This window comes from Papaver somniferum, chromosome 2 (assembly GCF_003573695.1).
Source record: "Papaver somniferum cultivar HN1 chromosome 2, ASM357369v1, whole genome shotgun sequence".
NCBI lineage: Eukaryota > Viridiplantae > Streptophyta > Magnoliopsida > Ranunculales > Papaveraceae > Papaver > Papaver somniferum.
Genome location: NC_039359.1, coordinates 51,927,525 through 51,952,502, shown reverse-complemented (window position 1 = coordinate 51,952,502; position 24,978 = coordinate 51,927,525). Strand labels below are relative to the sequence as shown.

Sequence of the window (24,978 nt, the reverse complement as noted above, 5' to 3'; positions counted from 1 at the left end):
GAAGGATTTTTCTCACAACAAGAAAATATGGAAAGTCACGTGTGTGACCTGTTTTAGGGAATTTTAGAGTGATTAAAACGCTGTAAACCTTCCCAAAGATTTGTATCTATCTAAGGAAGACTTTAGAATAAAACGGAAAGCTCAGAAACGCGTAGAAATCCTAAAACAAGAAATTGTCGCAACTTGGCCGTGAAGAGAAGGAAAGATATTTTGGAAGATTTGGGAGAGATTTAATCGGTATTTTTGATATAAATAGATGTCTTGGGTCATATAGAAGGGGTGTCGAGAGTTTGGGAACCTAAGGAGAGCCAAAGAAGAAGAAATCCGAGATTTACCAAACTCTGTGTCTGCTGCTGCTGCTGTTGAAGAAGAAGAACAACTGAAGAACATTGACCCTCGCTAGACAGTCGCAGAAAAGTGTCGCTTTTTAACAGCTGAAGACATTAAGATGTTCAGGGCAGTCTTATTTCAGGGCAGTCTTAAATCAGCTACAAAGCAATAGTTTTTCTGTAACAGTTCCATTGTAACATCTGTTTTGCAACACCAATACACTATTGCAAACAATCTGTGTTATTACTTTTCACTCTTTTAAACATCTTTTGAGCAACAAACACATATTTTGAGATCATGATTAATATGAGGAGCTAAACCCCATTGCTGAGGCGATAGAGGAAGCTATTTTTCCAACAAAAAGTGGTATATTCTATTTTATCTTTTTATTTGCAATAATTATATGATTATTTTCCTTGAAATATTATTGAATATGATTTTTATTTTAGTGATTGTGATCTATTTTGATGGAGTATGCTCAGTTTTAAGACTTTTGATGCTTCATACTTGGTATTTACAATTATTACTTTTGAAAATCTACTTGTTGCAATATTTTAGAATCAAATTAAACAAGAAAATTGCATAAATATAAGTATTGGTTTAATCACTTTGAACTTGGAAAATAGTGGAATCTTAGCCTCAGTGTTTCTTTTAGTATTGATATCATCTTTGATTGAGTTTTCTATAATTTTTAGTGAGTTTTCTATTTTAATATTAGGATTTAAGTCTAATTAATATCCTTCACAAGTCTGAGAATCAAACCAATTTTACCACTATCTACAAATCACATCAGTCATCTGATTTCTTCCACAGGAGTTGCTGCTGATCCTGACAAAATAGCTGCCATGTAAACCTGGCCCCAACCTACAAATCTCAAACAACTGAGATGGTTTCTTGGCCTTACTGGTTATTACAGAAGATTCATCAAGGGGTATGGTACTATTAGTAAGCCACTTACTGACATGATCAAGAAGGACTCTTTTGTTTGGTCTTCTACAACAATTCAAGCATTCACAGATCTTAAGCATGCCATGACAAATGCTTCAGTGTTTGCTCTGCCTGATTTTTCTTCTCCTTTTGTATTAGAAACTGATGCATGCTCCAGAGGTGTTGGTGCTGTGTTGATGCAGTTTGGCAAACTTTTTGCCTTTTTCAGTAAACCTCTTGGACCCAAAGCACTAGACCTCTCCATTTATGAAAAAGAACTCTTGGTAATAGTAATGACAGTCCAAAAATGGAGACACTATCTCTCTCATTCTCAGTTCATTATTAATACAGACCGTAAAAGTCTGAAATTCTTTATGGAACAAAGAATGACTTCTGTTCTTCAGCAGAAGTGGCTTATGAAACTTTTGGGACTAGATTATGTCCTTAGATATAAGAAAGGACAAGACAATGTTGATGTTGATGCCTCGTCCAGAATGCATCATTCTTCTGAATGTTTTGCTCTATCTGTTACTCAACCACAATGGATACAAGACATCATTATCATTTATGAAAATAACACTGTGGTTCAGCAACTACTGGCTCAACTTTTACTTACTCCTTCTCATCAGTTATTCTCATTGCAAGGTGGGATTCTCAGGTACAAAACTAGACTATATGTTGGTAGTGGTAATCATATTAGAAATTCTATTCTGCAATCAGTGCATTCATCAACTGTGGGAGGCCATTCAGGAATGCTAGGCACCTATACTAGAGCTAAGTCCTATTTCTTTTGGCCAAAAATGAAGCAAGACATATTCACCTTTTTTTTCCAACTGTGATGTTTTCCAATGCATAAGCATGAACATACTGCCCCTGCAAGTCTCTTACAACCTTTACCAGTACCAGACACTCATTGGAAACATTTATATATGGACTTCATAGAGGGTTTACCACTTTCAAACAAGAAATATGTTATCTTAGTTATTGTTGATAGATTAACCAAGTACAGTCATTTCTTATCCCTCAGCCATCCTTTTACATCTATTTTTATACCTAAAGAGTTCATGCACCACATATTTAAACTTCATGGTCTTCCTTCATCTATAGTTTTTGACAGGGACAAGATATTTATTATCCAATTCTGGCAAGCACTATTCAAATCCCTTGGCACCACCTTGAACTTAAGTACTTCCTATCACCCTCAGTATGATGGCCAAACTAAGAGAACTAATGCTTGTTTGGAACAATATCTAAGATGTATGACTGGCACTACCTCTAAAGTTTGGACTACTTGGTTGTCTCTAGTTGAATGGTGGTTCAACACAAATTACCACACAAGCCTGAAGATGTCACCATTCCAAGCTCTCTATGGATATGCCCCTCCCCATTTGGCCTTTCCAGTCAGCACTACTACCTCTATTTCTTCTGTTCAAGAATACTTACAGGAAAGAGATCATATGTTGCAACTACTTAAGAAAGATTTACTCAGAGCACAAGATAGAATGAAATTCTATCCTGACAAATCAAAAAGTGACAGATCTTTTGTGGAAGGAGATTGGGTATATTTGAAACTACAACCTTACAGGCAGTCCTGAGTTGCTCTTAGAAAGAATTTCAAGATTTCTGCCAAATATTATGGCCCTTTTGAGATACTACAAAAATTTGGTCCTGTGGATTATAAACTAAAACTTTCATTGGGCTCAAGATTTCACCCTGTATTTCATGTATCTTAACTGAAGAAAAAGATTGGTTCTACTGCAGTCTTTGCTCCATCTCTACCATTAGTGGATACTTCAGGTGTCTTCATTGTCACTCCAGTAGTTGTTCTAGACACCAGAGAAACACTGCGTGGAGGTATGCCGGTTTCACAATTACTTATTCAATGGAAATATTCTCAGGCTGAAGATGCTACTTGGGAAGATCTACACCACATTCTAGCCCAATTTCCAGATTTCATCCTTGAGGACAAGGATGTTTAGAAGAGGAGGGTATTGTCATATGCCTAGAGTCTGAGCTAGCCACATGACTAGTTTTACTTTTGTAGCTTAAGTGAAGAGTCTGTATCTGAGTCGGCCTGTCGACTCAGTGAGTTCAACTCGAGCTCTGTTAGTGGTCCTTCTTTTTATTACGAGTCAACCCTGCCTTGGTCCATCTGAGTGTCTGTCTTACCCAATAGATTGTTAGGTGGATCGGTATCAACGGCTAGAAGTGAGAGTTCAGTCCTGAGAGAACTAGTTGTATTTATTGCTCATCATTCCTGTATTTTCCGGTAAGAAGAAAATTAATAAAATAGAGGCTCATTCCTTTGGAAGAGTAGGTTACTGTTATGTGTAGTTCATACCCTTCTTGTTGATTCATAACAATTTCATCAGCTTGGCGGATGAACAATGAATCTCAACTGAACACCCAAAAATCAAATTATGTTTAAATCAGTATGGTGGAAAACATTAAACCAGACTAGCTAATAGTTAACGAACACTCAGTAGTTCTCCATATGGTGACATGAATGATGTAGCAAAACAAAAGTAATGGATATAGGAACATCTCTGGTGTCAGTCATTCCATACTATTACACTTCATTGAATACCAAAGTCCAGTACTGCAACAATATTATTTTACAAAAACATCACATATGAGTTATGCAAGCGGGTTATTGTCTACATAACCTTCTCCTATATCCTCATAGCGTCAACCAATGATTTTCCAAAGACTTTACGAGTAAAGAATTTCTTCATATAATCCTCATACCCGATTGTTCTGAACAAAGCAGGTGTCTCAGGTGTGATCATGCTGAGTATTGGACCTATTTCTGTATCTACTTTAGGGCTATGAAATGTTGCAACTGATAGCCTCTCCTTTCTTGAGTTTACTGTTGCTCGGTGCTCCACGCTACGGTATACGCCATTGCTCATTATCTGTCACACAAGGATGGAAAAAAGAATTAGTAACCAAAAACTTGGTAACATGACCTAGACTTGGATAATTCTATTTCATCAACTCTTTTTACCTCCAAAATATCTCCAATGTTCACTACAAAGGCATTAGGTAGAGGTTGAACGGGAATCCACATCTTTTCTTTTCTAATCTGTAATCCACCCACTTGGTTGAGTTGAAGGAGGATCGTCAAACCGCAAGCATCTGAATGTGGTGTAAATCCAATGACTTGCTCCGGTCGAGGGCAAGGAGGATAATAATTCATCCTCATTGCTTGTCTTCCGTCTTCAAACAACTCTGCCATGACCCTAGTCTCCATTTGTAAAGCCTTTTCCATGAACTCAAGGATACTCATGCTTAATTTGCTCAACTCAAATGAGTAGGATTCAATTGTCTCCCTGCATAAATAGATGAACCAGCCAATTAATTATACACATGCAAGACGCAACGCGCAATAACAAATATCGGAATGAAATCATACATCCTGAGAACAAAAGAGATCACAAAGAAGTAACCTGAGAGGTAGAGGCAGTTTGGGTAACAGCCTAGAATTCCTCGTATGTTTGGGAAGAGTGATGATTGAAAACTTATCTCCCCAATCAAGGTTCTGGACTTTTGATTGAAAAATAAAGTTTTGTCCAAATCCTTGCGAATCTCCTTGTTCCTGCCAATATTTCATTTTCTCATCCATTGGAAGATTGAATAAACCTTCGATTTCTGATTTCACTTTCTCCATCAATAAAAAGTCAACCCCATGGTTTACCACCTACACCATAAAACTCTACTTACTTCTTAAAAGAAAATCAATATTCATCGGTATACTAATTCCTACCGGACTGATAATAGAAAATTAAAGTACCGTACAAGATTATATTTGGAGTGCCATATATATGTACATACCTGAAAGAAACCCCATACTTTGCAAGCAGAGTGAAGCTTGTCCAATTCTAATTCATAAATGATGGGTTCTGGTGACAGTAATTTCTGCAAATCGATAACAGGTACTGATGGATCTACCATAGACATACCGGAGATATTATTCAACGTGTCCTGGTCATTGCGAATGTAACGTGCCGGGACTTCTGCAAGTGATTCTTTGGCCAATTCTTGAACAGTACTAGGTACAAACAAAGAACCACCTAACTTTTTTAGTTTTCGTGTCTCCATGAATTCCAAATCCAAATTTGATGAACCCAAGTTTGAGTTATAGTTCAAGTTTTTCGATCACATATGTGAAAGCATGATGATGTATGAGATCTAGTTGACCAAGTTACCTCAGTTTGACTTAGTCAAACAGGTTTCTTTTCTTTTTTTAATTTGGTTTCCTTTTACTAGTAGTATCGGGCAATGTTAAAGCCTATATAAGAAGGCCTGGTATCGTAGAGATAATCACCCAAAGTTATTGTTCTCTAGGTTTGATATTGCTTTTGTGAATTTATTGACTTCGCATAAACCCTAATTATGGCGTTGTATCTACTCTATGAAGCTACATCTGGTTATGCTTTGATTCGAGCATATGGCATAGATGACATAGGAAGAAACACCGAAGCTGTTAGGAATTCAGTAACTGATATTAATAGGTTTAGTGAAGTTGTACAGATTGTTGCTTTTTCACCATTTGATTCTGCTTTAGATGCGCTTAACCAGTATAACGCTGTCTCTGAAGGGATTATGACCGAAGAGTTGAGAAACTTTTTGGAGTTAAAGTTACCCCAAGTTAGAAAAGGAGAGAAACCTGATATTAGTCTTGGAGTTGCCGAGCCAAAGATTGGATCACAAATCTTTGAGGAAACTAAGATTCCCTGCCAAAACGATGAATTCATTCTTGAACTTCTCCGTGGTGTTCGCTTTCATTACGAAACGTTGATTAGCGATTTTTACAAGTCTCCGCTTGCTGGGTTTTTGAAGGGCAGCAGAGCTACGGAGAAGGAAAAGTTCAATGTCGACCAGGTTGATGACATGATTTTTGAAGCTATCTCCACACTTGACACGCTTGATAAAGATTTCAACTCGTCCTTGATGGGACTCAGATTGTGGTACTCTAGGCACTTCCCTGAACTTTTTGATATTGTAAACGACAACTATCTTTACGCGGAAGTGGTAAATTATGTTGAAAACAAATCTGATCTTTCTGAGCACAAGATCCCAAGATTAAGTGAGATACTTGGGGGTGATGAAGACAAAGCAAAGGACATTGTTGAAGCAGAGAAAGCATCCATGGGGGAAGATTTGTCCCCGATTGACTTGATTCATGTCAAGCAAGTTTCCCAGAAAGTGATCGACCTCGCACAACACAAAAAGCATGTACATGAGTATCTAGTATATCAGATGAATGACATTGCGCCGGACTTGGCTTTTGTTATTGGTGAAATTGTTGGGGCTCGTCATGCTGAGTGTTCTATTAATTCCCGCACTGACTGCTTTTCAGGGACAGAAATTACTGTATATGGGGAGAAGCTACGTAGGCAGGTTGAAGAGAGACTGGGTTGTTATGATGTTGACATGATGAAAGCAGCGATAGATACAGAAGATGGAGGTTCAGCAAAGAAGAGCAGCAACGAAACTGAGATCAAAGGTGAGGTAGGGCTTATTGAAGAGGATAAACCAGCAGCTAATGCAATTAATGGAGATGCTGCAGAGGAGGATATGGGGATTGAGAAGAAGAAGAAGAACAAGAAAAAGAAAAAGAACAAGAAAAAGAAGGAGAAGTGCACTAGCTCGTGTGTTCCTTACACCTTAACTAAACTAGCTTGTACATTTTTTGTAACTGTTTTGCTGTCTCTTTTTGTGCTTTCCTTGCACTTTCGATAAAGGCTTCAAAAACTAGAAAATAGGAAAAGAGCAGAACGGAACAGCGAAGAATAAAAAGAAATAAAAGAGCAGAACGGATCTTAATTTAGTTTTATGAAGAAATGTGTTTAGGCAAGTGCTGCCTCTTTGTGTTTTGCTTATGATTTTCTTCAATTAATCGACTATGAGCATGGCATAACCTAGCTCTTTCTCATACACTTGAGAGTTATTATAGATAAGCACTACCTGCTCTTAATACACTCTTCTAGTCTTCTCGAGATTCATATCACCAAAACACAAAATTTGTCTAGTGATTCAAAATTTTACAAGGTAATCCAAAATCCGGACGTGACTCTAAATTGATCTCGCGACCTTAGAACATGCCCAATGACTTAAAATTTGTCATGTAATCCGAACATAACTTAATTTTCACAGTGACAAAGAATTTGGCTGGGTGACCTGAAACTGCCATTGTGGCCTAAAATCCACATCTGATTAATCTATCCACTCTATTCTTTTTTTTTATTTCTTTAAGGAGTTATGATGCCTTAATGGCCCAAAGTTTGTTAAGTGACCCATATATATAGAACCATAATACAAAATTGTTAGGGTTTTGGACTTTCGATTGAAAAATAAAGTTTTGTCCTGGGAATCTCCTTCTTCCTGCCAAAATTTCCTTTTCTCGTCCATTGGAAGATTGAATAAACCTTCAATTTCTGATTTTAATTTCTCCACCAATAAAAAAAAAGTCACCATGGTACTCTAATTTTCTTTGTTAAGCAAACACATGCCATAACTAACCGATATTCATGGGCATTCTCATTCCTACTGGATTTGATAAAAGAACATTACCATACAAATTTGTAGTTGGAGTGCCATGTATACATACCTTAAAGGAACCCCATTCTTTGCAAGCTGGGTGAAGCTTGTCCAATTCTAACTCACAAATGATGGGTTCTGGAGATAGAAAATTCTGCAAATCAATAACAGGTACCAATTGATCTGTCATAGACGTACCGGAGATATTACTCGACGTGTCCTGGTCATTGTGTATGTAACATGTTGGGATTCTACAAGTGATTGTATGGCCAATTCTTGAACAGTGCTAGGTACAAACAAAGAACCACCTAGCTTTTTTAGTTTTCCTGTCTCCATGAATCTTCAAAATGGCAGCTTATAATTCAAGCTTTCCGACCGCATATATGATATATGAAAGAATGATGATGTAGGATATTAAGTTGACCAAGCTTTGTATTCGAATTAAGATTTTTTTTTTTAATTTGAATTCCCTTTTCTTCTAGCCCTATACGGGATTATGAAAGCCTATATAAGAAAGCCTAGTATCCCAGAAAAAATCATTCAACATTAGTTTTCCTAGTTATTGTGACAGTTTTGCCTTCGCTTTTGTGAATTTATTCACATACACCCTAGAAAATTTTCTTTAATGGCGTTGTATCTACTCTTTGAAGCTGCATCTGGTTACTCATTGTTTCAAGCTCATGGTATAGATGAGACACAACAAAACAGTACTGAAGCTGTTAGAAACTTAGTAACTGATTTTGATAGGTTTTCTGAAGTTGTGAAGATTGTTGATTTTTCACCATTTGATTCTGCTTCAGATGCTCTTAACCAGTATAATGCCGTCTCTCAAGGGCTTCTGACTGAAGAGTTAAAAAACTTTTTGGAGATAAATTTACCCAAACGTAAAAAAGGAAAGAAACTCAAGTATAGCCTTGGAGTTGCAGACCCAAAGATTGGATCACATATCTTTGAGGAAACTAAGATTCCCTGCCAAAGCAATGAATTCGTTCTTGAAATTCTCAGTGGTGTACGGTTTCACTTCGATACATTCATTAGCGATTTTGATGAGTCTCAGTTTGGTGGGTTTTTGAGTCATAGTATCAGCAGATATACGGAGGAGTACAATTTCGAGGAGGTTGATAACATGGTTTTTCAAGCTATCTTCACACTTGATACTATTGATAAAGATGTCAACTCCTCCATGAGACTCAAATTGTGGTACTCTAGGCACTTCCCTGAACTTTTTGATATTGCAAACGACAACTATCTTTATGCGGAAGTGGTAAAATATGTTGAGAATAAATCTGAGCTTTCTGAGGACAAGATCCCAGGATTAGTTGAGATACTTGGGAATGATGAGGACAAAGCAAAGGAGATTGTTGAAGCAGCAAAAGCATCCATGGGGCAGGATTTGTCCCCTAAATTCATGTCAAGCAATTTTCACGGAGAGTGATGGGCCTCGTAAAATACAAGAAGCTTGTACATGACTATCTAGTGTATAGGATGAATGACATTTCACCAGACATGGCTTTTGTAATTGGTGAAATTGTTGGGGCTCGTCATGCTGGGTGTTCTATTGTTTCCCGCAACGACTGCTTTTCAGAGCCAGATTTAACTGTATTTGGGGAGAAGATCCGTGAACAGGTTGAAGAGAGACTGGGTTTCTATAATGTTGACTAGCAAAAACGCACACGCGATGCGCATGGCGAAAACGGTACTATTTAGAACAAAATGATATTTCACTTTCTTCACATGTTCTTCACATAATTTCGCTTTATTCACTTATTCCAGACTGATAAACATAGAAATCAAAATTTTCATTCAATTATTTAACAAATATCCATTTACACATATATATTGCTTTTCTTATGCATTTTATTTACATGATACAGCCGCAGACAGGTGCGATGCAGAAACAACTCAAAAAATAAGAGAGGCAATTTAACTGTCTTCACTTATTTCAAACTGAAAAAGCAATCGCACTACTCATTCAACCCAAAGGCTTCCGCAGAGATCGGATTGTTGAGTGCCATCCGTTCTGGTATCAATTAACTGCCAAAGTTGAGGTTGCTTGATTTTAGGACTCCGACGAAGATTCTCAATTGTTAAATTCTCATGACAATGAAATGTATGGTGACAAAAAGATGAACTGACAAATGCTAGAATAATAAAATGATACTGTGCAAATGATAAGAATCGTAGCATCAGATTTGTCCAATTAATTTGACTCATCGACTGTAATACGTCTTTTTCTATATATTTTGCAATGTTTATTCAATCTCTAATTCATTTAAGCTCTCGACTTTCTTTGACCAAATATTAACATCAGAAACTAAAATTTAGATAAAAAACATGCATGCACAAAATAAATTCATTGAACCCAAGTTGTAAGTCTAGGAAGTTGGGAACCAATACACTCACCTTTTATCAACCGAATACAATTCTGATCCAATAGTTTGTCTTCTGTTTATGCGGACATAATTGAAGATAATCTATGACCCATTCAGTGTGTCTTTAATATGCTCAGACTACTGTCGTCAACAAACTTGCCTGAAACCAAATCTCTATGAGTATTGCACATGTATCGTACTGCATGCGTATGTTTAGTTTGCATTCTTTCACATTACTGAATGCCAACTGATTTATTAACCATCCCTTCTTGGTGCCAACTATGAAAAGCATCAACTAAGCTAGATATCACCTATCATCTTATTAACATGGTATAAAGTGGTTGGATGCAGAGTAAACACATCAAATTCAAGTAAATGGGGAAGCCGAAATTTTGCACTTCTGTGGCTAGAGTGCACAACACGCAGAAAGAGTCAGCATTTCAACAATACTATGAAGTAGTCAAATAAGAATGACATGTAACCCTCACCTGAATTTCTCAACCCTGTATTAATTCCATTAACATCTCTTGCTTCCATACTATAAAGAACAACCCAATGTCAATTGTTATACAAACACATGACTTCTTTAAGAACCAAAGCAAAAACTGAGCATCATTTCTATGGGGCATTTCGACGAACATTTATGGAAGAAAAATAAACATTTAACCCATATCTAAAAATTAGTGGACTCAAACCCAAAATCATCTCTTCGACTGATAAACAAAATCTAGATTTAAAGAAATAATGATTATAGGAATCAATAAGTACAAAGAATAAATAAAATTTGTCACTTTAAAATCAAACATCAAAATACCTCAATTCTATTTGATGCTGATTCCGCTTAAACTAAACATCAACACAGCGTAAAATAGGTTAATTTCCCCCTCTGATATTAAGAGAAAAGAAATTCGATTTGATGTGATTTGATGCTGAGTTATACTTTCCCCTTTTAAAATTAAAACAAAATAGGTTAGGGAAATTCGTTTTATTGTGATATCAACCTGTGGTTATATCTTCGTTCTCCTTGTGAAAGTAGATTGAGGAAATTTTGTGATAGAAGTAAGTGTGATGAGAAGATCAGATGGGTATTCGATTATTTCTGTATGTCATTTGAGTGCGGAGGAAGAGAGGAGAAAACAGATAGGACGAAAAAAGACAGCGCTATGGAAAACTGAAACAGAGAAAAAAAAAATACGGAAAGACTACTTAGTCATTTCTTGTCGGTACGTTGAAAATAGGCCTTTTCTTTATTATAGTAAGATTTGACGAAAGGGGCGATTATTAGGAATATATGTCAAGGTCATGTCCTGTTGACTTGACCAAGTCTGTGTTTACGAGGATAGGGTATAAATACCTTATCTTGTATTGTGAAAGACACTGAAATATAATTCTGTAATACCACTTTACATATCTAATTACAATATATTGGTTTCTCATGCTATCATTCGGGTAAGAAGATCCTAAAAACATTTTTGTTCGATCCTAACCTAATTTATTTCATCACATTCAAATCCTAAACAACATTAGTCTTCATATCAATATTAAACTCCAATTAAACTCCAAAAACCTATCTGTTCGTGAATAATCTCAGTTCTTTCCTTCTGGAAATTTACTCAATTAAATCGTTACCGGTGAAGAACAATATCAACATCGATTTTGTCTTCCGCTGCTGACAGAGCTACTTCTGGTAATCCTTCTGATTTATTTTGGTAATTCTTCTAGTATAATTTCTTCTGATAGCTACCGGTAATTGAAAGAAATATGGGATTTTTAAGGTTTTGAATTATTGGGTTTTCAAGTATACATCAATATTCTTCTTTACAAAGATTTTAGGGTTTTGAATTTAAATCCTTCAAGTTCTTAACTCTTCAATATTGGGTACTGCAATTTAGAATTTAGTATATAAAGGTCTTTAATTCGAGATTATATGGAAAAATTGAAGCTACAGAGTTATGGGGCGAGTTTGGCAATCCGGATATCCCAATCTAGGTTGGGTTATCCTTAAAAAAACGTTTATTTTGTGTTTGTTTCATGCATACTCCAACCGTGGACTGGGATATCAAAACCTCCCATGATTTTCGAACACCAAAAGAATCATATTTATGGTATTCTCCAGTAAACTCGTTCTCCATGTTTTCCAACCAAGAATACTGCTAACAGACTCCACTCTAAACCCACGAAGGGTTTATAGGTACCCTCTCTTCCACTTACTGCTTTCAAGCTTTACATTCCTTTCTCCAAAGAAATCTTAGGTACGAACAAATTTTTTTTAATGATTACTAGCGATATAGTTTTGATTATAGATTTGATTAATTTTTTTTGTTTTTGTTTACAGATCTTCTTCTTCCTATAACCCATCAGGTACTCTATCACTCTCCTTCTGTTATTATCTATTCAAAATTTTGTGTTGATTTTTCATGAAAATTACAATGTGTTTGTTGTTATACATGAATTACCCAATAAGAATGGTACGCTCGTTTGTTTATTGATTGAGAATTTGAAAGTATGGTCAGAACCCTAGTTGTTTGATAAAATTCCCCAATGCGAAATTTCTAATATTTTTTTTTTTTTTTTTGAGTTCTGAAAAATCAATATATTACTACGAGTTATGAAAGATACCTAACATAAACGAAGGATTTAATGGGGAAGATGAGTTTATTAGGGTATACTGTAGTGAAAAATTATTAGTGTCTTTTAGATTACCATTTGCATATATAGAGAATGAAAATCTTAAATACAATAGTTTACAGCATATAATAGAGATAGTATAATCTTAAATTTTTATTTGTGTAGGAAAATATTATCTTGGAGATGCAGGATTCACCCTTACGCCAAATTTTATTACTCCATATCGCGGCGTTCGTTATCACTTGAAGGAGTATAAGGAAAATCGCCCAAGAGATGCCAAAGAATTATTTAATCTTTGACATTCATCATAACAGAACGTAGTTGAACGTGTTCTTGGAATAATGAAAAGGCGATTCACAATTTTGCTAGTACAACCTCAATATCCGTATGAATCACAAGTGAAAATTGTGCTAGCCTGTTGCATTATCCATAACCACGATCGTAGGGAATGTATAAATAATTTGTTTCTTGATGATGGAGGTGTTGTACCAGTACAAGAAACCGATTCTGAGGTACCGGAAGACAATAATAAAGGTGTTAGACTCGGGAGAAATAGAGAGCGAGATTTAGCTTCAGAACTTCGTACTTCAATTGCAGACGCAATGTGGAATAATTATCAACGTCGCCGCCGTACCATCTAGTTTTTAATGATTAGTTTTTATCGAATTCTTGAGTTTTCATAATTCTATTTTAAGATTATTTTTTTATTTATTTTATCGAATTCTAATTTTGAAATTTTTATTTTTAGATTTGTCTTATCGTTTTACTATTTTTGTTTTAAAATGTCGATGCTCGTTTATATATTGCATATTAAACTCTGGAGTTTGAAACAAACATCATTTATGTTAACCTATTACTGGATAGCGTGTCGAACAAACACAATTTGAGTTAACCCAGGATAGGATATAATTTCAGACAGACATCACTTAAACTGACCAGTGTTAAGGTTATCATAAATTAAATTGAGTTAACCTATACTAGGATATGTTATCCTAGTTTCCTGGTTGTCAAACTCGCCCATGAATTTTGGATGAGTTACAAAAGTTTCAAGACGTGAAAACCCAATACTGGTGGTGGAAATCAATCTTTCTGACTATTTCAAGGAGTTTATGTTTGTAGGGTTTTTAGAGTCTACAGAAGGTAGTACAGAAATTCATATGATTAAAGATTGAAATTTTGAGACTTCTGGATTCTATCCTGTGAGGAGGCCAAAATCATCCATTCCTCATAATGTGTATGATCACACTATTTCGGTAATATCCATAACTCCTACTGTTTTTGAATTCTAGTTGTAAAAACAATTGAAAGAAACTCGGATTAGGTCTTGCAATTGCTGGTCCAGGCTTGTTTTACATAGTACTAGTTGTATTTGGTTTTATCTTTGTTAAGAAATTTAAAGAATAGAGACCAGTTAAGAGTTTAAAGATGGAACTTTTCAATAGTTATAGATAATTTCGTTACAGCAAACTTCAGCATGCTATTAAAGGGTTTCATTCGAGTCAAATCGTTGGTCGTGGAGCATTTAGAACTATTTACTAAGCAGCTTTTCCTGAATTAGGAATGACTTCTGCAGTGAAAATTCCTAGCAGAACTTTCTGTTATGGCTTGTCTGAGACATAAGAATCTGGTTCAGCTTCAAGGATGGTGTACTGATAAGGGTGAATTACTTCTTGTTTATGGTTTTATGTAAATTGGCAGTACTTATAGTCTTCGTTTAGAACCCATTGCTCAGTTAAAAAATATTGTCAAGAAGAATCAAGCACTAATGAGAAAGATAGCTCTTAATTATATGGTTCATTGCTGAAGAAAAGAATGCAAACCAGGAAGAGATTTCTTCTAAAGATTCATCAGAAGAGGAGGTATATCAAGTTCATTTCTTCAAGTGCAAGATGCATTCTCAGTAGGTATCCATGAATTACAACAACTAGTTGCATGAGTACTTACTTCACAGGGGTAGTTACCGAAGCAATTGAAGACCAAAATTTACTGCAACAATAGCATTGTCAACTGATTCCACAATAGCAGCAACATCATCATTAATTCAACAGAAATAACAAATTCCGGGTAATATCAACATGCATATGGGTAATAACTTTTTAATAACAATTTTTCCCATTTGTTCATTGTTACTTCTTTTTTATATGAGTTTAGCATTTGAAGTAATAATTTTCCATGCCTAACTGGTCCTAAAAACATTTTTCAATGACCAGTTATATGACTTGTTACTTCAAAACAAGTCATATCAGTACTGGAAGCTACTATTTCTGTTATTATTCAACTTATGTTGCTGTTATTACTCATTGTCCTGCTACTTCAATATTTTCTGGGGCAATTTCTTCTCCTACTACTTTTTTGTTTGAATTATGCTATCAAAATTACTACTTCTGCAGCTAGTGCTCGTTTATCGTTCCTGCAACTCATGTTTAATATATCTAGCCAACTGGTGCTACTTCTACTTGTTTCAGTTTGGGGTTCCATGTCCTGTTGACTATGGATATCTACTTCTTCAGTTGTCTGTTCTATTCTGCTGTCCATGGTGATTGGTGAGTGTGGTGCATTTATTATGTTACACTTCACTTTTGCTAAGATCACTTGAAGACTTTAGAGTTTTGTATCACTTTTGCTTCTGCTCCTGACAAGACTCATTATGCTTCTGGAGATGTTTCTGCTACTGCTGATGTGCTTGCTGCCGCAGTGTGCATTCGTTTTTCTTATATTTTCTCTCTTATTGTGTTTCTGATTGTTAAGGGAGTGATTTTTCTTTTGTTTTTCTTGCACCAAACTGACATTGTGAGGTGTGTTGTCAGTTTGAGGGAGTGATTTGTTTTTCCTTTTTTTCTTTCTTTGATCTCTTCAAACTGTTTCAGCGTCTGCCTGTAACCTTTGATGGGGGTGTATTAGGAATACATGTCAAGGTCATGTCCAGTTGACTTCACCAAGTATGTGTGTACCAGGATAGGGTATAATTACCCTTGTCTTGTATTGTGAAAGACACTGAAATATAATTCTGTAATACCACTTTACATATCTAATAACGATTCATTGGTTTCTCAGCGATAGAAGAGCTTATTGAGGAGGATAAATCGCAGCCATAGCAACTAATGGACATGCTTCAGAGGAGGATATGGGGACTGAGAAGAAGAAGAAGAATAAGAAGAACAAAAAGAAAAAGGAAAAGAACAAGAACAAGAAAGATGATAGAATTCACCTAAGCTACTGCACTAGCTTGTGCATCTTATTTTTCTGTTTGTTTTATTTGTTTGTGCTTTTACTTTTGTAGCTGTAGCTCTTGTAAGTTCTTGGTTTGATGCCTAGTAGTGTGGGATCCCAAATTTCTTTCGTCCTGTACCAGTAGTTTCTAAGTAAATGCGGACTACATCCTCAAACTGCAGTAATACTGAGAGTGAGATATAGCTCGAGTATAGTAAGCACATAGCATATGCATACCAAATTATTTATCAGAGATTTGCGTTTTTAAACCAACAATCACATGGACCAAAAGACTATTAGCCAAAGCCAACATCTCCTTAATATCCACTCCAACAAGTGATTCAAATATTCATAATTCATTCAATACAGAAAATTCAACACACACCTGCAAAAATACTTACTCTACATGACACCAATTATTCATAGAAAGCTTGATAATGACCCTTTTACTTCGGCAAAGTAACTTATATTGTTCTGCCGGCAACATTTTGCAATCATGTAGCCTTGTTGTCTTCATTACCTTCTCCTATCTTCATAAAGTCAAGGGATGATTTTCCATCGGGTTTACGAGAAAAATATTTCTTACAATAATCCTCATACCCAATTGTTTTGAACAAGGCGGGTGACTCTGGCGTAATCATTCTAGGTATTGGACCTATTTCCACACCTACTTTAGGGTTATGAAATGCTGCAACTAAGAGCCTCTCCTTTGTGGAGTGTATTATTGCTCGGTGCTCAACACTACGGTAAATGCCATTAGTCATTATCTGTAAAAACAAGCAAGAAAAGATAAATAGTGAAATTAACTCTTTCGATCATAGAAATTCTATGGATTATCTATTTAGACTTGGATAATTTGATTTCATAAACTCTTTTTACCTCCAAAATGTTTCCAATGTTCACTACAAAGGCATTGGGTAGAGGTTTAATGGGAATCCATTTCTTGTCTTTTCTAATCTGTAATCCATCAACTTCGTTGAGTTGAAGAAGGATTGTCAAACCGCCACCATCAGAAGGGGAAGTAATCTTACTTCGTTCATGTGTCCCACTTTTCCCCTTCTTTCGCTTACTTCACATGGGCTTGTCGGGACACATGTCTCTTTTCTTGCTCCATAATTTATCTACCTCATGGATTGCCTTTTCGGCCAAGTAATCTTACTTCGTCCTTTTTACTTCGCGGCAGATATCTTGTAGGATACTTCATGGATCCTTCATAACCCTTGTTCCTCTCGGAGCTTACTTCGTGATGAGAAACTATCTCTCACATAGCTTTTACCTCGTCGACTTGTCAATAATGGTGACTCTAAATTGATTTGACAAGTCACTGACGAAGATTTTTGTGAAACGATACAAGATCTTTAGTCTGGATTCTCGCGTCTTCCACGTGGCGATCCATATTTTGGTATCTACATTTCGCCCTTTCTTATTATTCTCGATTGTAGGGAAAGGAAAATAAGAACCACTTTTCTCGATCGTATGAAGTTAAGTAACCGCCACTCCTCCCCATCAATGCTCTCCACGTGGTCCCTTCTCTCGTGTAACCGCTAATTACCGATTTGTATTTTTCGATCGTGGGTAGCTTGGTTTGACTAGTCATCTCTATAAATACCCCTTTTCTCAGTCCCTTATAACCTTTACCTTCTTCTCTTCCCTTCCTTGCCTTCTGTAAACTTACACTACAAGAAAAGGTGGCTTTAGTGACAATAGTTTTTGTGGCAAATAAAATTTCGCCGCTAAAGCTTAGTTATCGTGACAAAACAAATTGTTTCCACTTTTGTCAGGTTTTCCATGACGGAACTCAGATCTTGCCACTCATAAGTTTTTAGTGACCATGTTTAGAGACAAAATAATGTTCAGTCACTGATAAGTTTTTCGTAATAATGTATTTGTGTCACTATTTAAGTCTACTGTGACGATGCTAAAAAATCGACAATGAATCTTTTTAGTGATAATTTATAACTTTCGTTGCAAAAAAAAAGTTTATATTGACCAAATTAAGTCGTCACTAACTAATTTTATAGTAACGAACCTAAAATTTTGACGCTATAATTATTTTTAGTGACCATCAACTTTTTTTGTTGCCAATATTTATATAGTAACAACGCCTAATCGTCACAAGAAAAAACATCTGTAGCGAAGTAAATTTTGTCGCTATAGTCCTTTTTAGTGACACCATAATTTCACCGCAGTTCATGATTTCTGTGGTTACTAAAATGTTGTCACAAAAAAAAAAAATTTGGTGACAAAAGATAAAATAGTAAAAATAAGTTTTTAGTAACAATATATTTTATCACCTAAAACATAATATCTAAGTATAACTTACAAAATTAGCAAAAATCAGTTTATTTGACGAAGTAAATTTTCATAAAAGAAAAAATTACAAGTTATTATTTGTTTACATCATATAGGGAAAATAATGAAAAGAAACCAGCATAGATAGGGAAAAAAAAAATTCTAACACAAAGAATATCGAAATTAAACCAGGTGAAGTCCGGTTGGAAACTTATCATAAAAATTAAGATAGCATCGAAATCAAACGTGGTAAAATTTTGTCCTATCCAAGTTTCTATCACAAACATCATGACTTACCAAATTAAGATACAACATAATTCTTTATCTAATAGAAACTTGCCATGTTTTATACAAATAAAGCACGTTTTTTTTATAGCAAATATAAATTTGTTTTTGGTTTTATATATATTAAAGTGGTAAAAACATTAGGATTTGTTTTTGTCCATGAATGCACTGAGGTTGGAGGAACTAGTATGATGTTGTAGTGAGGTTGGAAGAATTTAATCAAATTCAAGAAATTTGATATCTTTTACTTTTTAATTTCCATGTTACAAGGGACTCGAACGGTTGAATGGCCAAATTCTTTTGAATGTAGGCAATTGCACCAATTTTTGATTACTAAAAGAAGTATTTTGCGTATATATGCACGCAATATTATTTATTATTTATATATTAGATTATCGCATTGTCATGTATACAATGACAAGATTTTTCCATTTCATTTTCATCCCGCTCAAAATATTTAAAGTTAATTGAAAAAACGAAATGTTTGTTTATTTCTTCTTTTCAGAAAATCAAACCTGATTTTCTTAAATCGAATCAGTATACACCATTTGATTTTTTGTCCTATTGCCAAAATTTTCTAAGAATTTCAAAACCTAATTTCCATTTTCTCTAACAAATTCTCATATGAGCATAGATAAATCAATCACATTAAGTATAATTAGTCATATTGAGCAAGATTTAGTTATTTTTATATAATGGAGTAAAACAAAGTAAATTGAATTGAGTTTATGGATAATTAATCAAAACAAGTGTGATCTACTAATGTTGACGAAAAATTTGATATGATTGAAATCAATTAGATGGAATTAGCTGTCTAATCAGTTATATTAAGCATTATCTAGCAATTTTAATGGAATTGAGTAATTTTTTTTAAATGGGTTGAGTTTATCAATAATCAATTAAGGTAAGTGTGGTCTACTGATGTTGACGGAAAATTCAGTAAATTGAAATCCCATGTATAAAAATTTTCCCTAGAAGAATATTTACTAACTTATCCATATAGGTATCCCTAGTTAATGGTGAATCCCTAAGGACACTTGGTTCTACCATTTTTATGGATTTGACTAATTAAGATCAATGAATTGATGCTATTAGGCTGGATGTTTAGCGTATAGCTCATTTATTAAGTATTTCTTTAATCTCAACTACATTACTCTCATTCTATGGTTAACTATTCCAAGTCATATGCAGTAAATTAAAAGATATGATAACCTATATGCAAAACTACTTCGAGAGTAAGAGATGAACCGTAGAGCTGCTGAAGGTCCCCTTTATAGATGGATGCATGTCAAGGCTTTGTTTAAATCTCAATCTGAGTCGTTTCCATCGATGATGAATTTATTACTTTTCCCATATATAATTTTCGAATTCAATTTCTTATTATTAAAATTTTTCTTTTACCTTTTAGAGTTATCTCGACCCCAAAAGATCAATAACAATTATTGGATTCCTTCTTATTGTTTGGACTTGTTTTCATTTGTCGGATTCTTTATTATTATTTGGATTAATTTCCATTTTAAAAGTAATTCTCGGTCTTACAATTTCATTCGCATTCACATACATATATTGGGTTCACTGTGGAGAAAGTCGATAAAAGTTCATTGTGTTCATTCCCATAGGACAAGTTATTAAGATTTATATATTGAGTGTACGAAAAATTCATCCCATTTTCAGATACTTAAATTTCATTGGATACGCTTAGTGATTTATATAAGTTGATTTCAAGAGAAAATATGATTCATGATATCGCCTGATCTCTTAGAACCTCATGCTTCTCACACGTACACATACTTGATCCGTATGAGTACTGCAGGACAAATATCCACCGCTCGATAAATTTCATAATCCGCATGAATACATCTTACACACAGATCCGCCGTCGATAACTTTTAACAAAACCTTTTTTTTTTCTTTCTCACTTTACCTTTCCTCTGGCTCGTCTCGCATCTTTTTATCCTCCTCTGGCTCCCATCTCTTTCTCCTTCTCCGGCTCTCCTTCCATCACTGTTATCAAACAAACAAAACAAAACCCATATTATGTCACTCCCTCAATATCACCGTTGTCTGTCTCTTAAATGTCATCTGATTCTTCTCTCCAGCCATCAAATTGAAGGTCCGTCTTCACCGATCGACCAACTTCAAGCCCAATCGCGAACACAACTCATCCTCTGGTGATTCCCAGAGAACAAGGAGAGAAAGAAACTCATAAAACACATCATTTTAATCGCATCACCACGTTCTCAATGCCATCGATTTGGTATAATCCCTAATCCTTTCAACTACTCAAATGGGAAGTAGAGGTAAAATTTTTAGTAGAGAAATACCAATAGCAAATCCTACATATACAGATGTGGTAAGTTTTCTACAAAATTTGTCATATCTTTAGTTTTTACTCTGTATTATCTCTAATTAGGTTTTGATTTCTCTCTTTTGTCTCAATTTCTGTCGATTTCTTCGTTTCGGTTCTAATTAGGGTTTCGATTTCTAATTAGGTTGTTGATTTCTAAGAAGGTTTTGGATTTCTCCCTCAGGGTTTTTCATAGTACAGAAAATTCATCACTTCAATTTGATGGTTGGTGCTGTGCATTTGTTCAACTTTTCAATTTGTTTGCTTTCTTGGTTTTGTTATACTCATTTCGTGTATTTCTTTAATTCAGACATCAAAAATTTGAAAGCTCCACCACCATCTTCAAAGTCGGTTGTAAAGATGTGGAGCAAAGTATAGCATAAGGAGAAAGTTAACTGTGTTGTTTGATTAATCTAGGTTTACTTTGTGAAAACTGCCCTAATTGTTTTCTAAGATTACAAGTTATATTGTTGCACAGGTAGGGATTTTCTTCTATTTTTATCCTTGGTTTTCAGTTACTCCAATAGTCTGTCAATGAAATAATTTATGGAATTTTTCTTCAATAACTTCGAGTATTGGGTACCTATGATTGCATCTAATTTATAGCTGAGGTTTCTTTTAGCGAAAAAGAAAGAACATGAAAAATCCCTTCATTTTTATTTGTTTTTGTCGTAATTGTCGAAAGCAAAAGAAAATGAACAATTCCATGCTAATGTTTTATCATTGGATTAACCCTTAATGAACAATTCCATCGATTCTCCGGAAAATCTCATTCTTTCGAAAACCATGCTCTAACTCCTTTATGGTGTTTTGCTTCTAATTTTTGTGATTAAATTCTTAATCCACCTTATTGTATTTTTACTTGTTGAATTCCTTTATGGCAAGCAGAAATGTTCTTTAGAATGTCGTTTTAACTATAGTGTTTTGTAGCATAGAGTATTTGCTTGCTATCTTGAATTTTAGCACAGACTTTTGCAACAGGAAGGAATGATAATTTAGCTGGCACAGACTTTTGCCTACTTTCCCCCCTATGATTTTGCTCTAGTTTCTTTTTCTTCTAAGATCATTACTTCAGTTGTCTTTGTAAATATTATGTCACACAATTTCCTAAATAAAGAGTCAGTTCTTGCAATCTTAAATCTCATCTTCAATCCATGATTTTGTAGAATGTTGATTCACCAATGTTTGAATTTTGTTTTTTTCCAGATTCTTAGCTGGTGTGCTCGCATGGAAGGATACACAAGTTTTAGTTCCCGCCCTTCAGATAGATGAAATTCTCATGGACAAACTTTCTGGGACCTTCTCAAAGATGTTCGTTAGAGAAGGGATGGTACAAGATGTGGAGAATCTTATAGTGTATGATTCATCAAGCTCTGCTCTCCAGGCATCTCCCGCTAGCTAGATCAGCAACGCGTTCTCTGCGTTGTAGACGACACGTTGCTGGCTCGAATGCAAGAGGAAATTCCTTTGAGGAATCAAAATATTCTGCTCCTATGAATATTGGCTCTCCCCTCAGCTACTGTAGAAATTACATTGGTTAATTCTAGTCTTCGTGCGAAGTCTGTGCAAGAGCGAAAGACTTCAAGGTTAAATATTTTTCTGCTGACACAGCCACTGAAGTTGGAGTAACTAATGACCTTTTACGCTTCATGAATCTTTGAAATCAACTGAATGTCTTATGCTCTTCGCTTATTAGATCGTGGAGCATTTGGTTGGTGTTATGTCTGAGCTGCTAGCGGAGCTTAGTAAAGGAGTGGTGTCTCCACATTTGAGTTCATCGGTAGTGGAGTAGTGGCAGCTCTCCTCAACTATTTTTCTTGTGGAACCTTTTCTAAGGACAACTTCTGAAGCAAATTTGCTGAAGCTGCCAACAAGCTCTTAAAAGGTTCAAATCATTTGTAGCAGTGGGTCTTCCTACAGGTTTTCATGATGGGAGATATTTATTTTGTAATTATTCTCTTTGGAACGATATATGCTAGTCACCAATGAAAATCTGGTGACGAATTTGTCATGTAAAAAAAAATAGTTAGGGATAAATAATTTTGCAAGGAAATAGTTGTGGTTAGGGCAGTGTTGTGCCGATAATGATTTTCTGAGACGAATGAAAATTATTTTAGAGACAACTATATTCGCCGATAAAATCGTTTTGGGGACGACGATAGTCATTATACGTACTTTTAGAAATATAATTTTAAACTTTAATTTTGAGACGAAAATTATTCGCTGCTAAATTATTTTCTAAAATTAATAAATTTCGCCGCTAAACTTATTTATGTGAAAAAATTGTTTCTTCACTATAAATATATTTTGAGACGAACAAATTTCGAGGCTAAAATTACTTTATGTCACAAATTTGTTTCTTCACTAGAAATATATTCCGAGGCGAAAATATTTCACGGTTAAAACTATTTTATGTGACGAACTTGTTTCCTTACTATAGATGTATTCCGAGACAAACAAATTTCGTTGTTAAAACTATTTTAAGTGATAAAATAATTTGCTCACCAAAAATACCTAGAGTGACAAAAATTTTCATCACAAAGTCATTGAACAATGTCAATATTATTTGCTCACGAAAAGATAGTTTTGGTGACAAAAAAGACTTATATCGCTAATTAAAAAATCCGGTGACGATTTCTTAAGGACATCACTGAACACTTTCAACGACTCACTATAGGTGACGAAATTTTTTGTGCCGCTGAATTCTTTTTGCAACGAAGAAATTAGTTTTTGTGACACAATGTTTTGCCACTAAAAGAGACTTTTCTTGTAGTGTTAGGTTTCGTTTCGTGCTCTTTCAATGTCTCCCAAGAAAGTCCCCAGTCCTACCACCTCCACGACTTATGAGGATTTTAAAATCGATCTTCAGAAGTTGGGTATTTCCCTATCTTCAGCGATTGATTCCTCCGTTTCTCCTCCTATTATCGCAACCAAATTCATGGAATTAAACTACCGATGGATTCAAACGGAAACTTGGTCTTCTACAAATATGTTGATCACCGCTGGCCAACTGAGAGCGGGTCTTTCTTTTCCTTTGTATGATCCCAAGAACCCTATTTTTTATGAAATCCTGGTCGAGCTTCAGCGAGCTGTTTATCAATTGAGTGGAAATGCCATCCATCTTGCTAATGAATTCGTCAGAAGGTCTATTGGCTATACTTCCCAGATTCCACTCTTGGCGCAAAGTATCGTTCCCGCGGATTACAAGATTGAATCTTTCTCTGCGAACTATACCGTCCAGGATATGACCACGAGAGCCTATCAGGAATGGGGCTTCAAGCTTTCTCGCAAAACTTTGGTTGATCCGTCTAAGGCCCTTCTTTTAGATGTTGATCCTATTGATGCGAAACGAAAAAAGTATCTTCGTCTTTCTAGTGATGAGGATTGAATGATGTTTCCTTTGATAGCCGAAGGTCCTCTAGTGTGGGGTCTCGACGAGAACGGGACTGCTCACACTGGTCCTCTCCCTCAACATGCCCATCTCGCGGCATATGATGCGGGTCGATTTTGCTGGAATAAGATGTCCCACGAGGTTAGTCTTATCCTCATTTGGTTTCCTTGTCTTTTATTTTATTTTATCCTAACGTCCTTGTTCCTGCCTCAGTATCCTCTTCCCCCGCCTGGTATGCTGAAGGAACGCTCTAAAAAGTCAGTTCAAGCACATGTTCGTATCCCGTGGCCTCCCTTTTGGTCGTTGTTTTCGTCGATTCCTAACCTCCCATTTTCAGGAGAATGAGCCTCAATCAACGGATGGTTCTGCTAAGAATTTGAGGAAATGCTAACGTTCTAGGGTTCCTCCTCATACTTCCCAGGTATCCCTTTCTTTCTTAATTTTCTTTATTCTTCTCGCATCATCCCTTAACCTCATGGATTTCAGGACGATCCTCCCACCTTTTGCACCTCACAGCGTGGCCTTCACGGCTTGGATGTGGAAAGCCTGTCCCAAGTTCATTCCTCAATCTTACCTCGCCCTGATCCGTCTCATCATCAGCATCTTCTCTCATCTTGCGAGACTATCCCCTCGTGTAGTGCCTCTTCTCCCCA

General features: G+C 35.5%; 3 protein-coding genes, 1 long non-coding RNA gene and 1 pseudogene across 4 annotated transcripts; 2 read left to right on the top strand and 3 right to left on the bottom strand.

Annotated features, from left to right (window-relative positions):
* Window positions 1–3,769: 3,769 nt before the first annotated feature.
* Window positions 3,770–5,373, bottom strand: LOC113353263 (codeine O-demethylase-like). Its single transcript, XM_026596918.1, has 4 exons — window positions 5,092–5,373; window positions 4,707–4,957; window positions 4,265–4,589; window positions 3,770–4,172 (listed from the first exon to the last, which is right to left on the bottom strand). Exons 1-4 carry the CDS (start codon window positions 5,356–5,358, stop codon window positions 3,930–3,932), a joined length of 1,086 nt encoding a protein of 361 aa, XP_026452703.1. The 5' UTR covers window positions 5,359–5,373; the 3' UTR covers window positions 3,770–3,929.
* Window positions 5,374–5,652: 279 nt separating this feature from the next.
* On the top strand, window positions 5,653–7,002 carry LOC113351003 (nucleolar protein 56-like). Its single transcript, XM_026595088.1, has one exon. It carries the CDS (start codon window positions 5,653–5,655, stop codon window positions 7,000–7,002), a length of 1,350 nt encoding a protein of 449 aa, XP_026450873.1.
* Window positions 7,003–8,425: 1,423 nt separating this feature from the next.
* On the top strand, window positions 8,426–9,462 carry LOC113351002 (annotated as a pseudogene).
* A 164-nt stretch (window positions 9,463–9,626) lies between these two features.
* Window positions 9,627–11,331, bottom strand: LOC113353262. The gene is made up of 4 exons (XR_003361182.1): window positions 10,987–11,331; window positions 10,661–10,710; window positions 10,204–10,332; window positions 9,627–9,834 (listed from the first exon to the last, which is right to left on the bottom strand). It is a non-coding gene; the product is annotated as an uncharacterized LOC113353262 (long non-coding RNA).
* A 5,173-nt stretch (window positions 11,332–16,504) lies between these two features.
* LOC113351001 (codeine O-demethylase-like) lies at window positions 16,505–17,607 on the bottom strand. The gene is made up of 3 exons (XM_026595087.1): window positions 17,563–17,607; window positions 16,890–16,967; window positions 16,505–16,777 (listed from the first exon to the last, which is right to left on the bottom strand). The coding sequence occupies exons 1-3, from the start codon at window positions 17,605–17,607 to the stop codon at window positions 16,505–16,507; spliced, it is 396 nt and encodes a 131-aa protein (XP_026450872.1).
* Between the last annotated feature and the right edge of the window lie 7,371 nt (window positions 17,608–24,978).

What these genes read in the sequence shown, in the direction of transcription:
- LOC113353263 (XM_026596918.1), bottom strand. Translation starts at nt 5,358, where the DNA reads ATGGAGACACGAAAACTAAAAAAGTTAGGTGGTTCTTTGTTTGTACCT. An exon ending in AAACTGCCTCTACCTCTCAG is followed by an intron (nt 4,590 to 4,706) that starts GTTACTTCTTTG and finishes CTATTTATGCAG; the next exon opens with GGAGACAATTGAATCCTACT. An exon ending in ACATTGGAGATATTTTGGAG is followed by an intron (nt 4,173 to 4,264) that starts GTAAAAAGAGTT and finishes CTTGTGTGACAG; the next exon opens with ATAATGAGCAATGGCGTATA.
- LOC113351003 (XM_026595088.1), top strand. Translation starts at nt 5,653, where the DNA reads ATGGCGTTGTATCTACTCTATGAAGCTACATCTGGTTATGCTTTGATT.
- LOC113351001 (XM_026595087.1), bottom strand. Translation starts at nt 17,607, where the DNA reads ATGACTAGTCAAACCAAGCTACCCACGATCGAAAAATACAAATCG. An exon ending in CGATCGAAAAATACAAATCG is followed by an intron (nt 16,968 to 17,562) that starts GTAATTAGCGGT and finishes GATGGATTACAG; the next exon opens with ATTAGAAAAGACAAGAAATG. An exon ending in ACATTGGAAACATTTTGGAG is followed by an intron (nt 16,778 to 16,889) that starts GTAAAAAGAGTT and finishes TTGTTTTTACAG; the next exon opens with ATAATGACTAATGGCATTTA.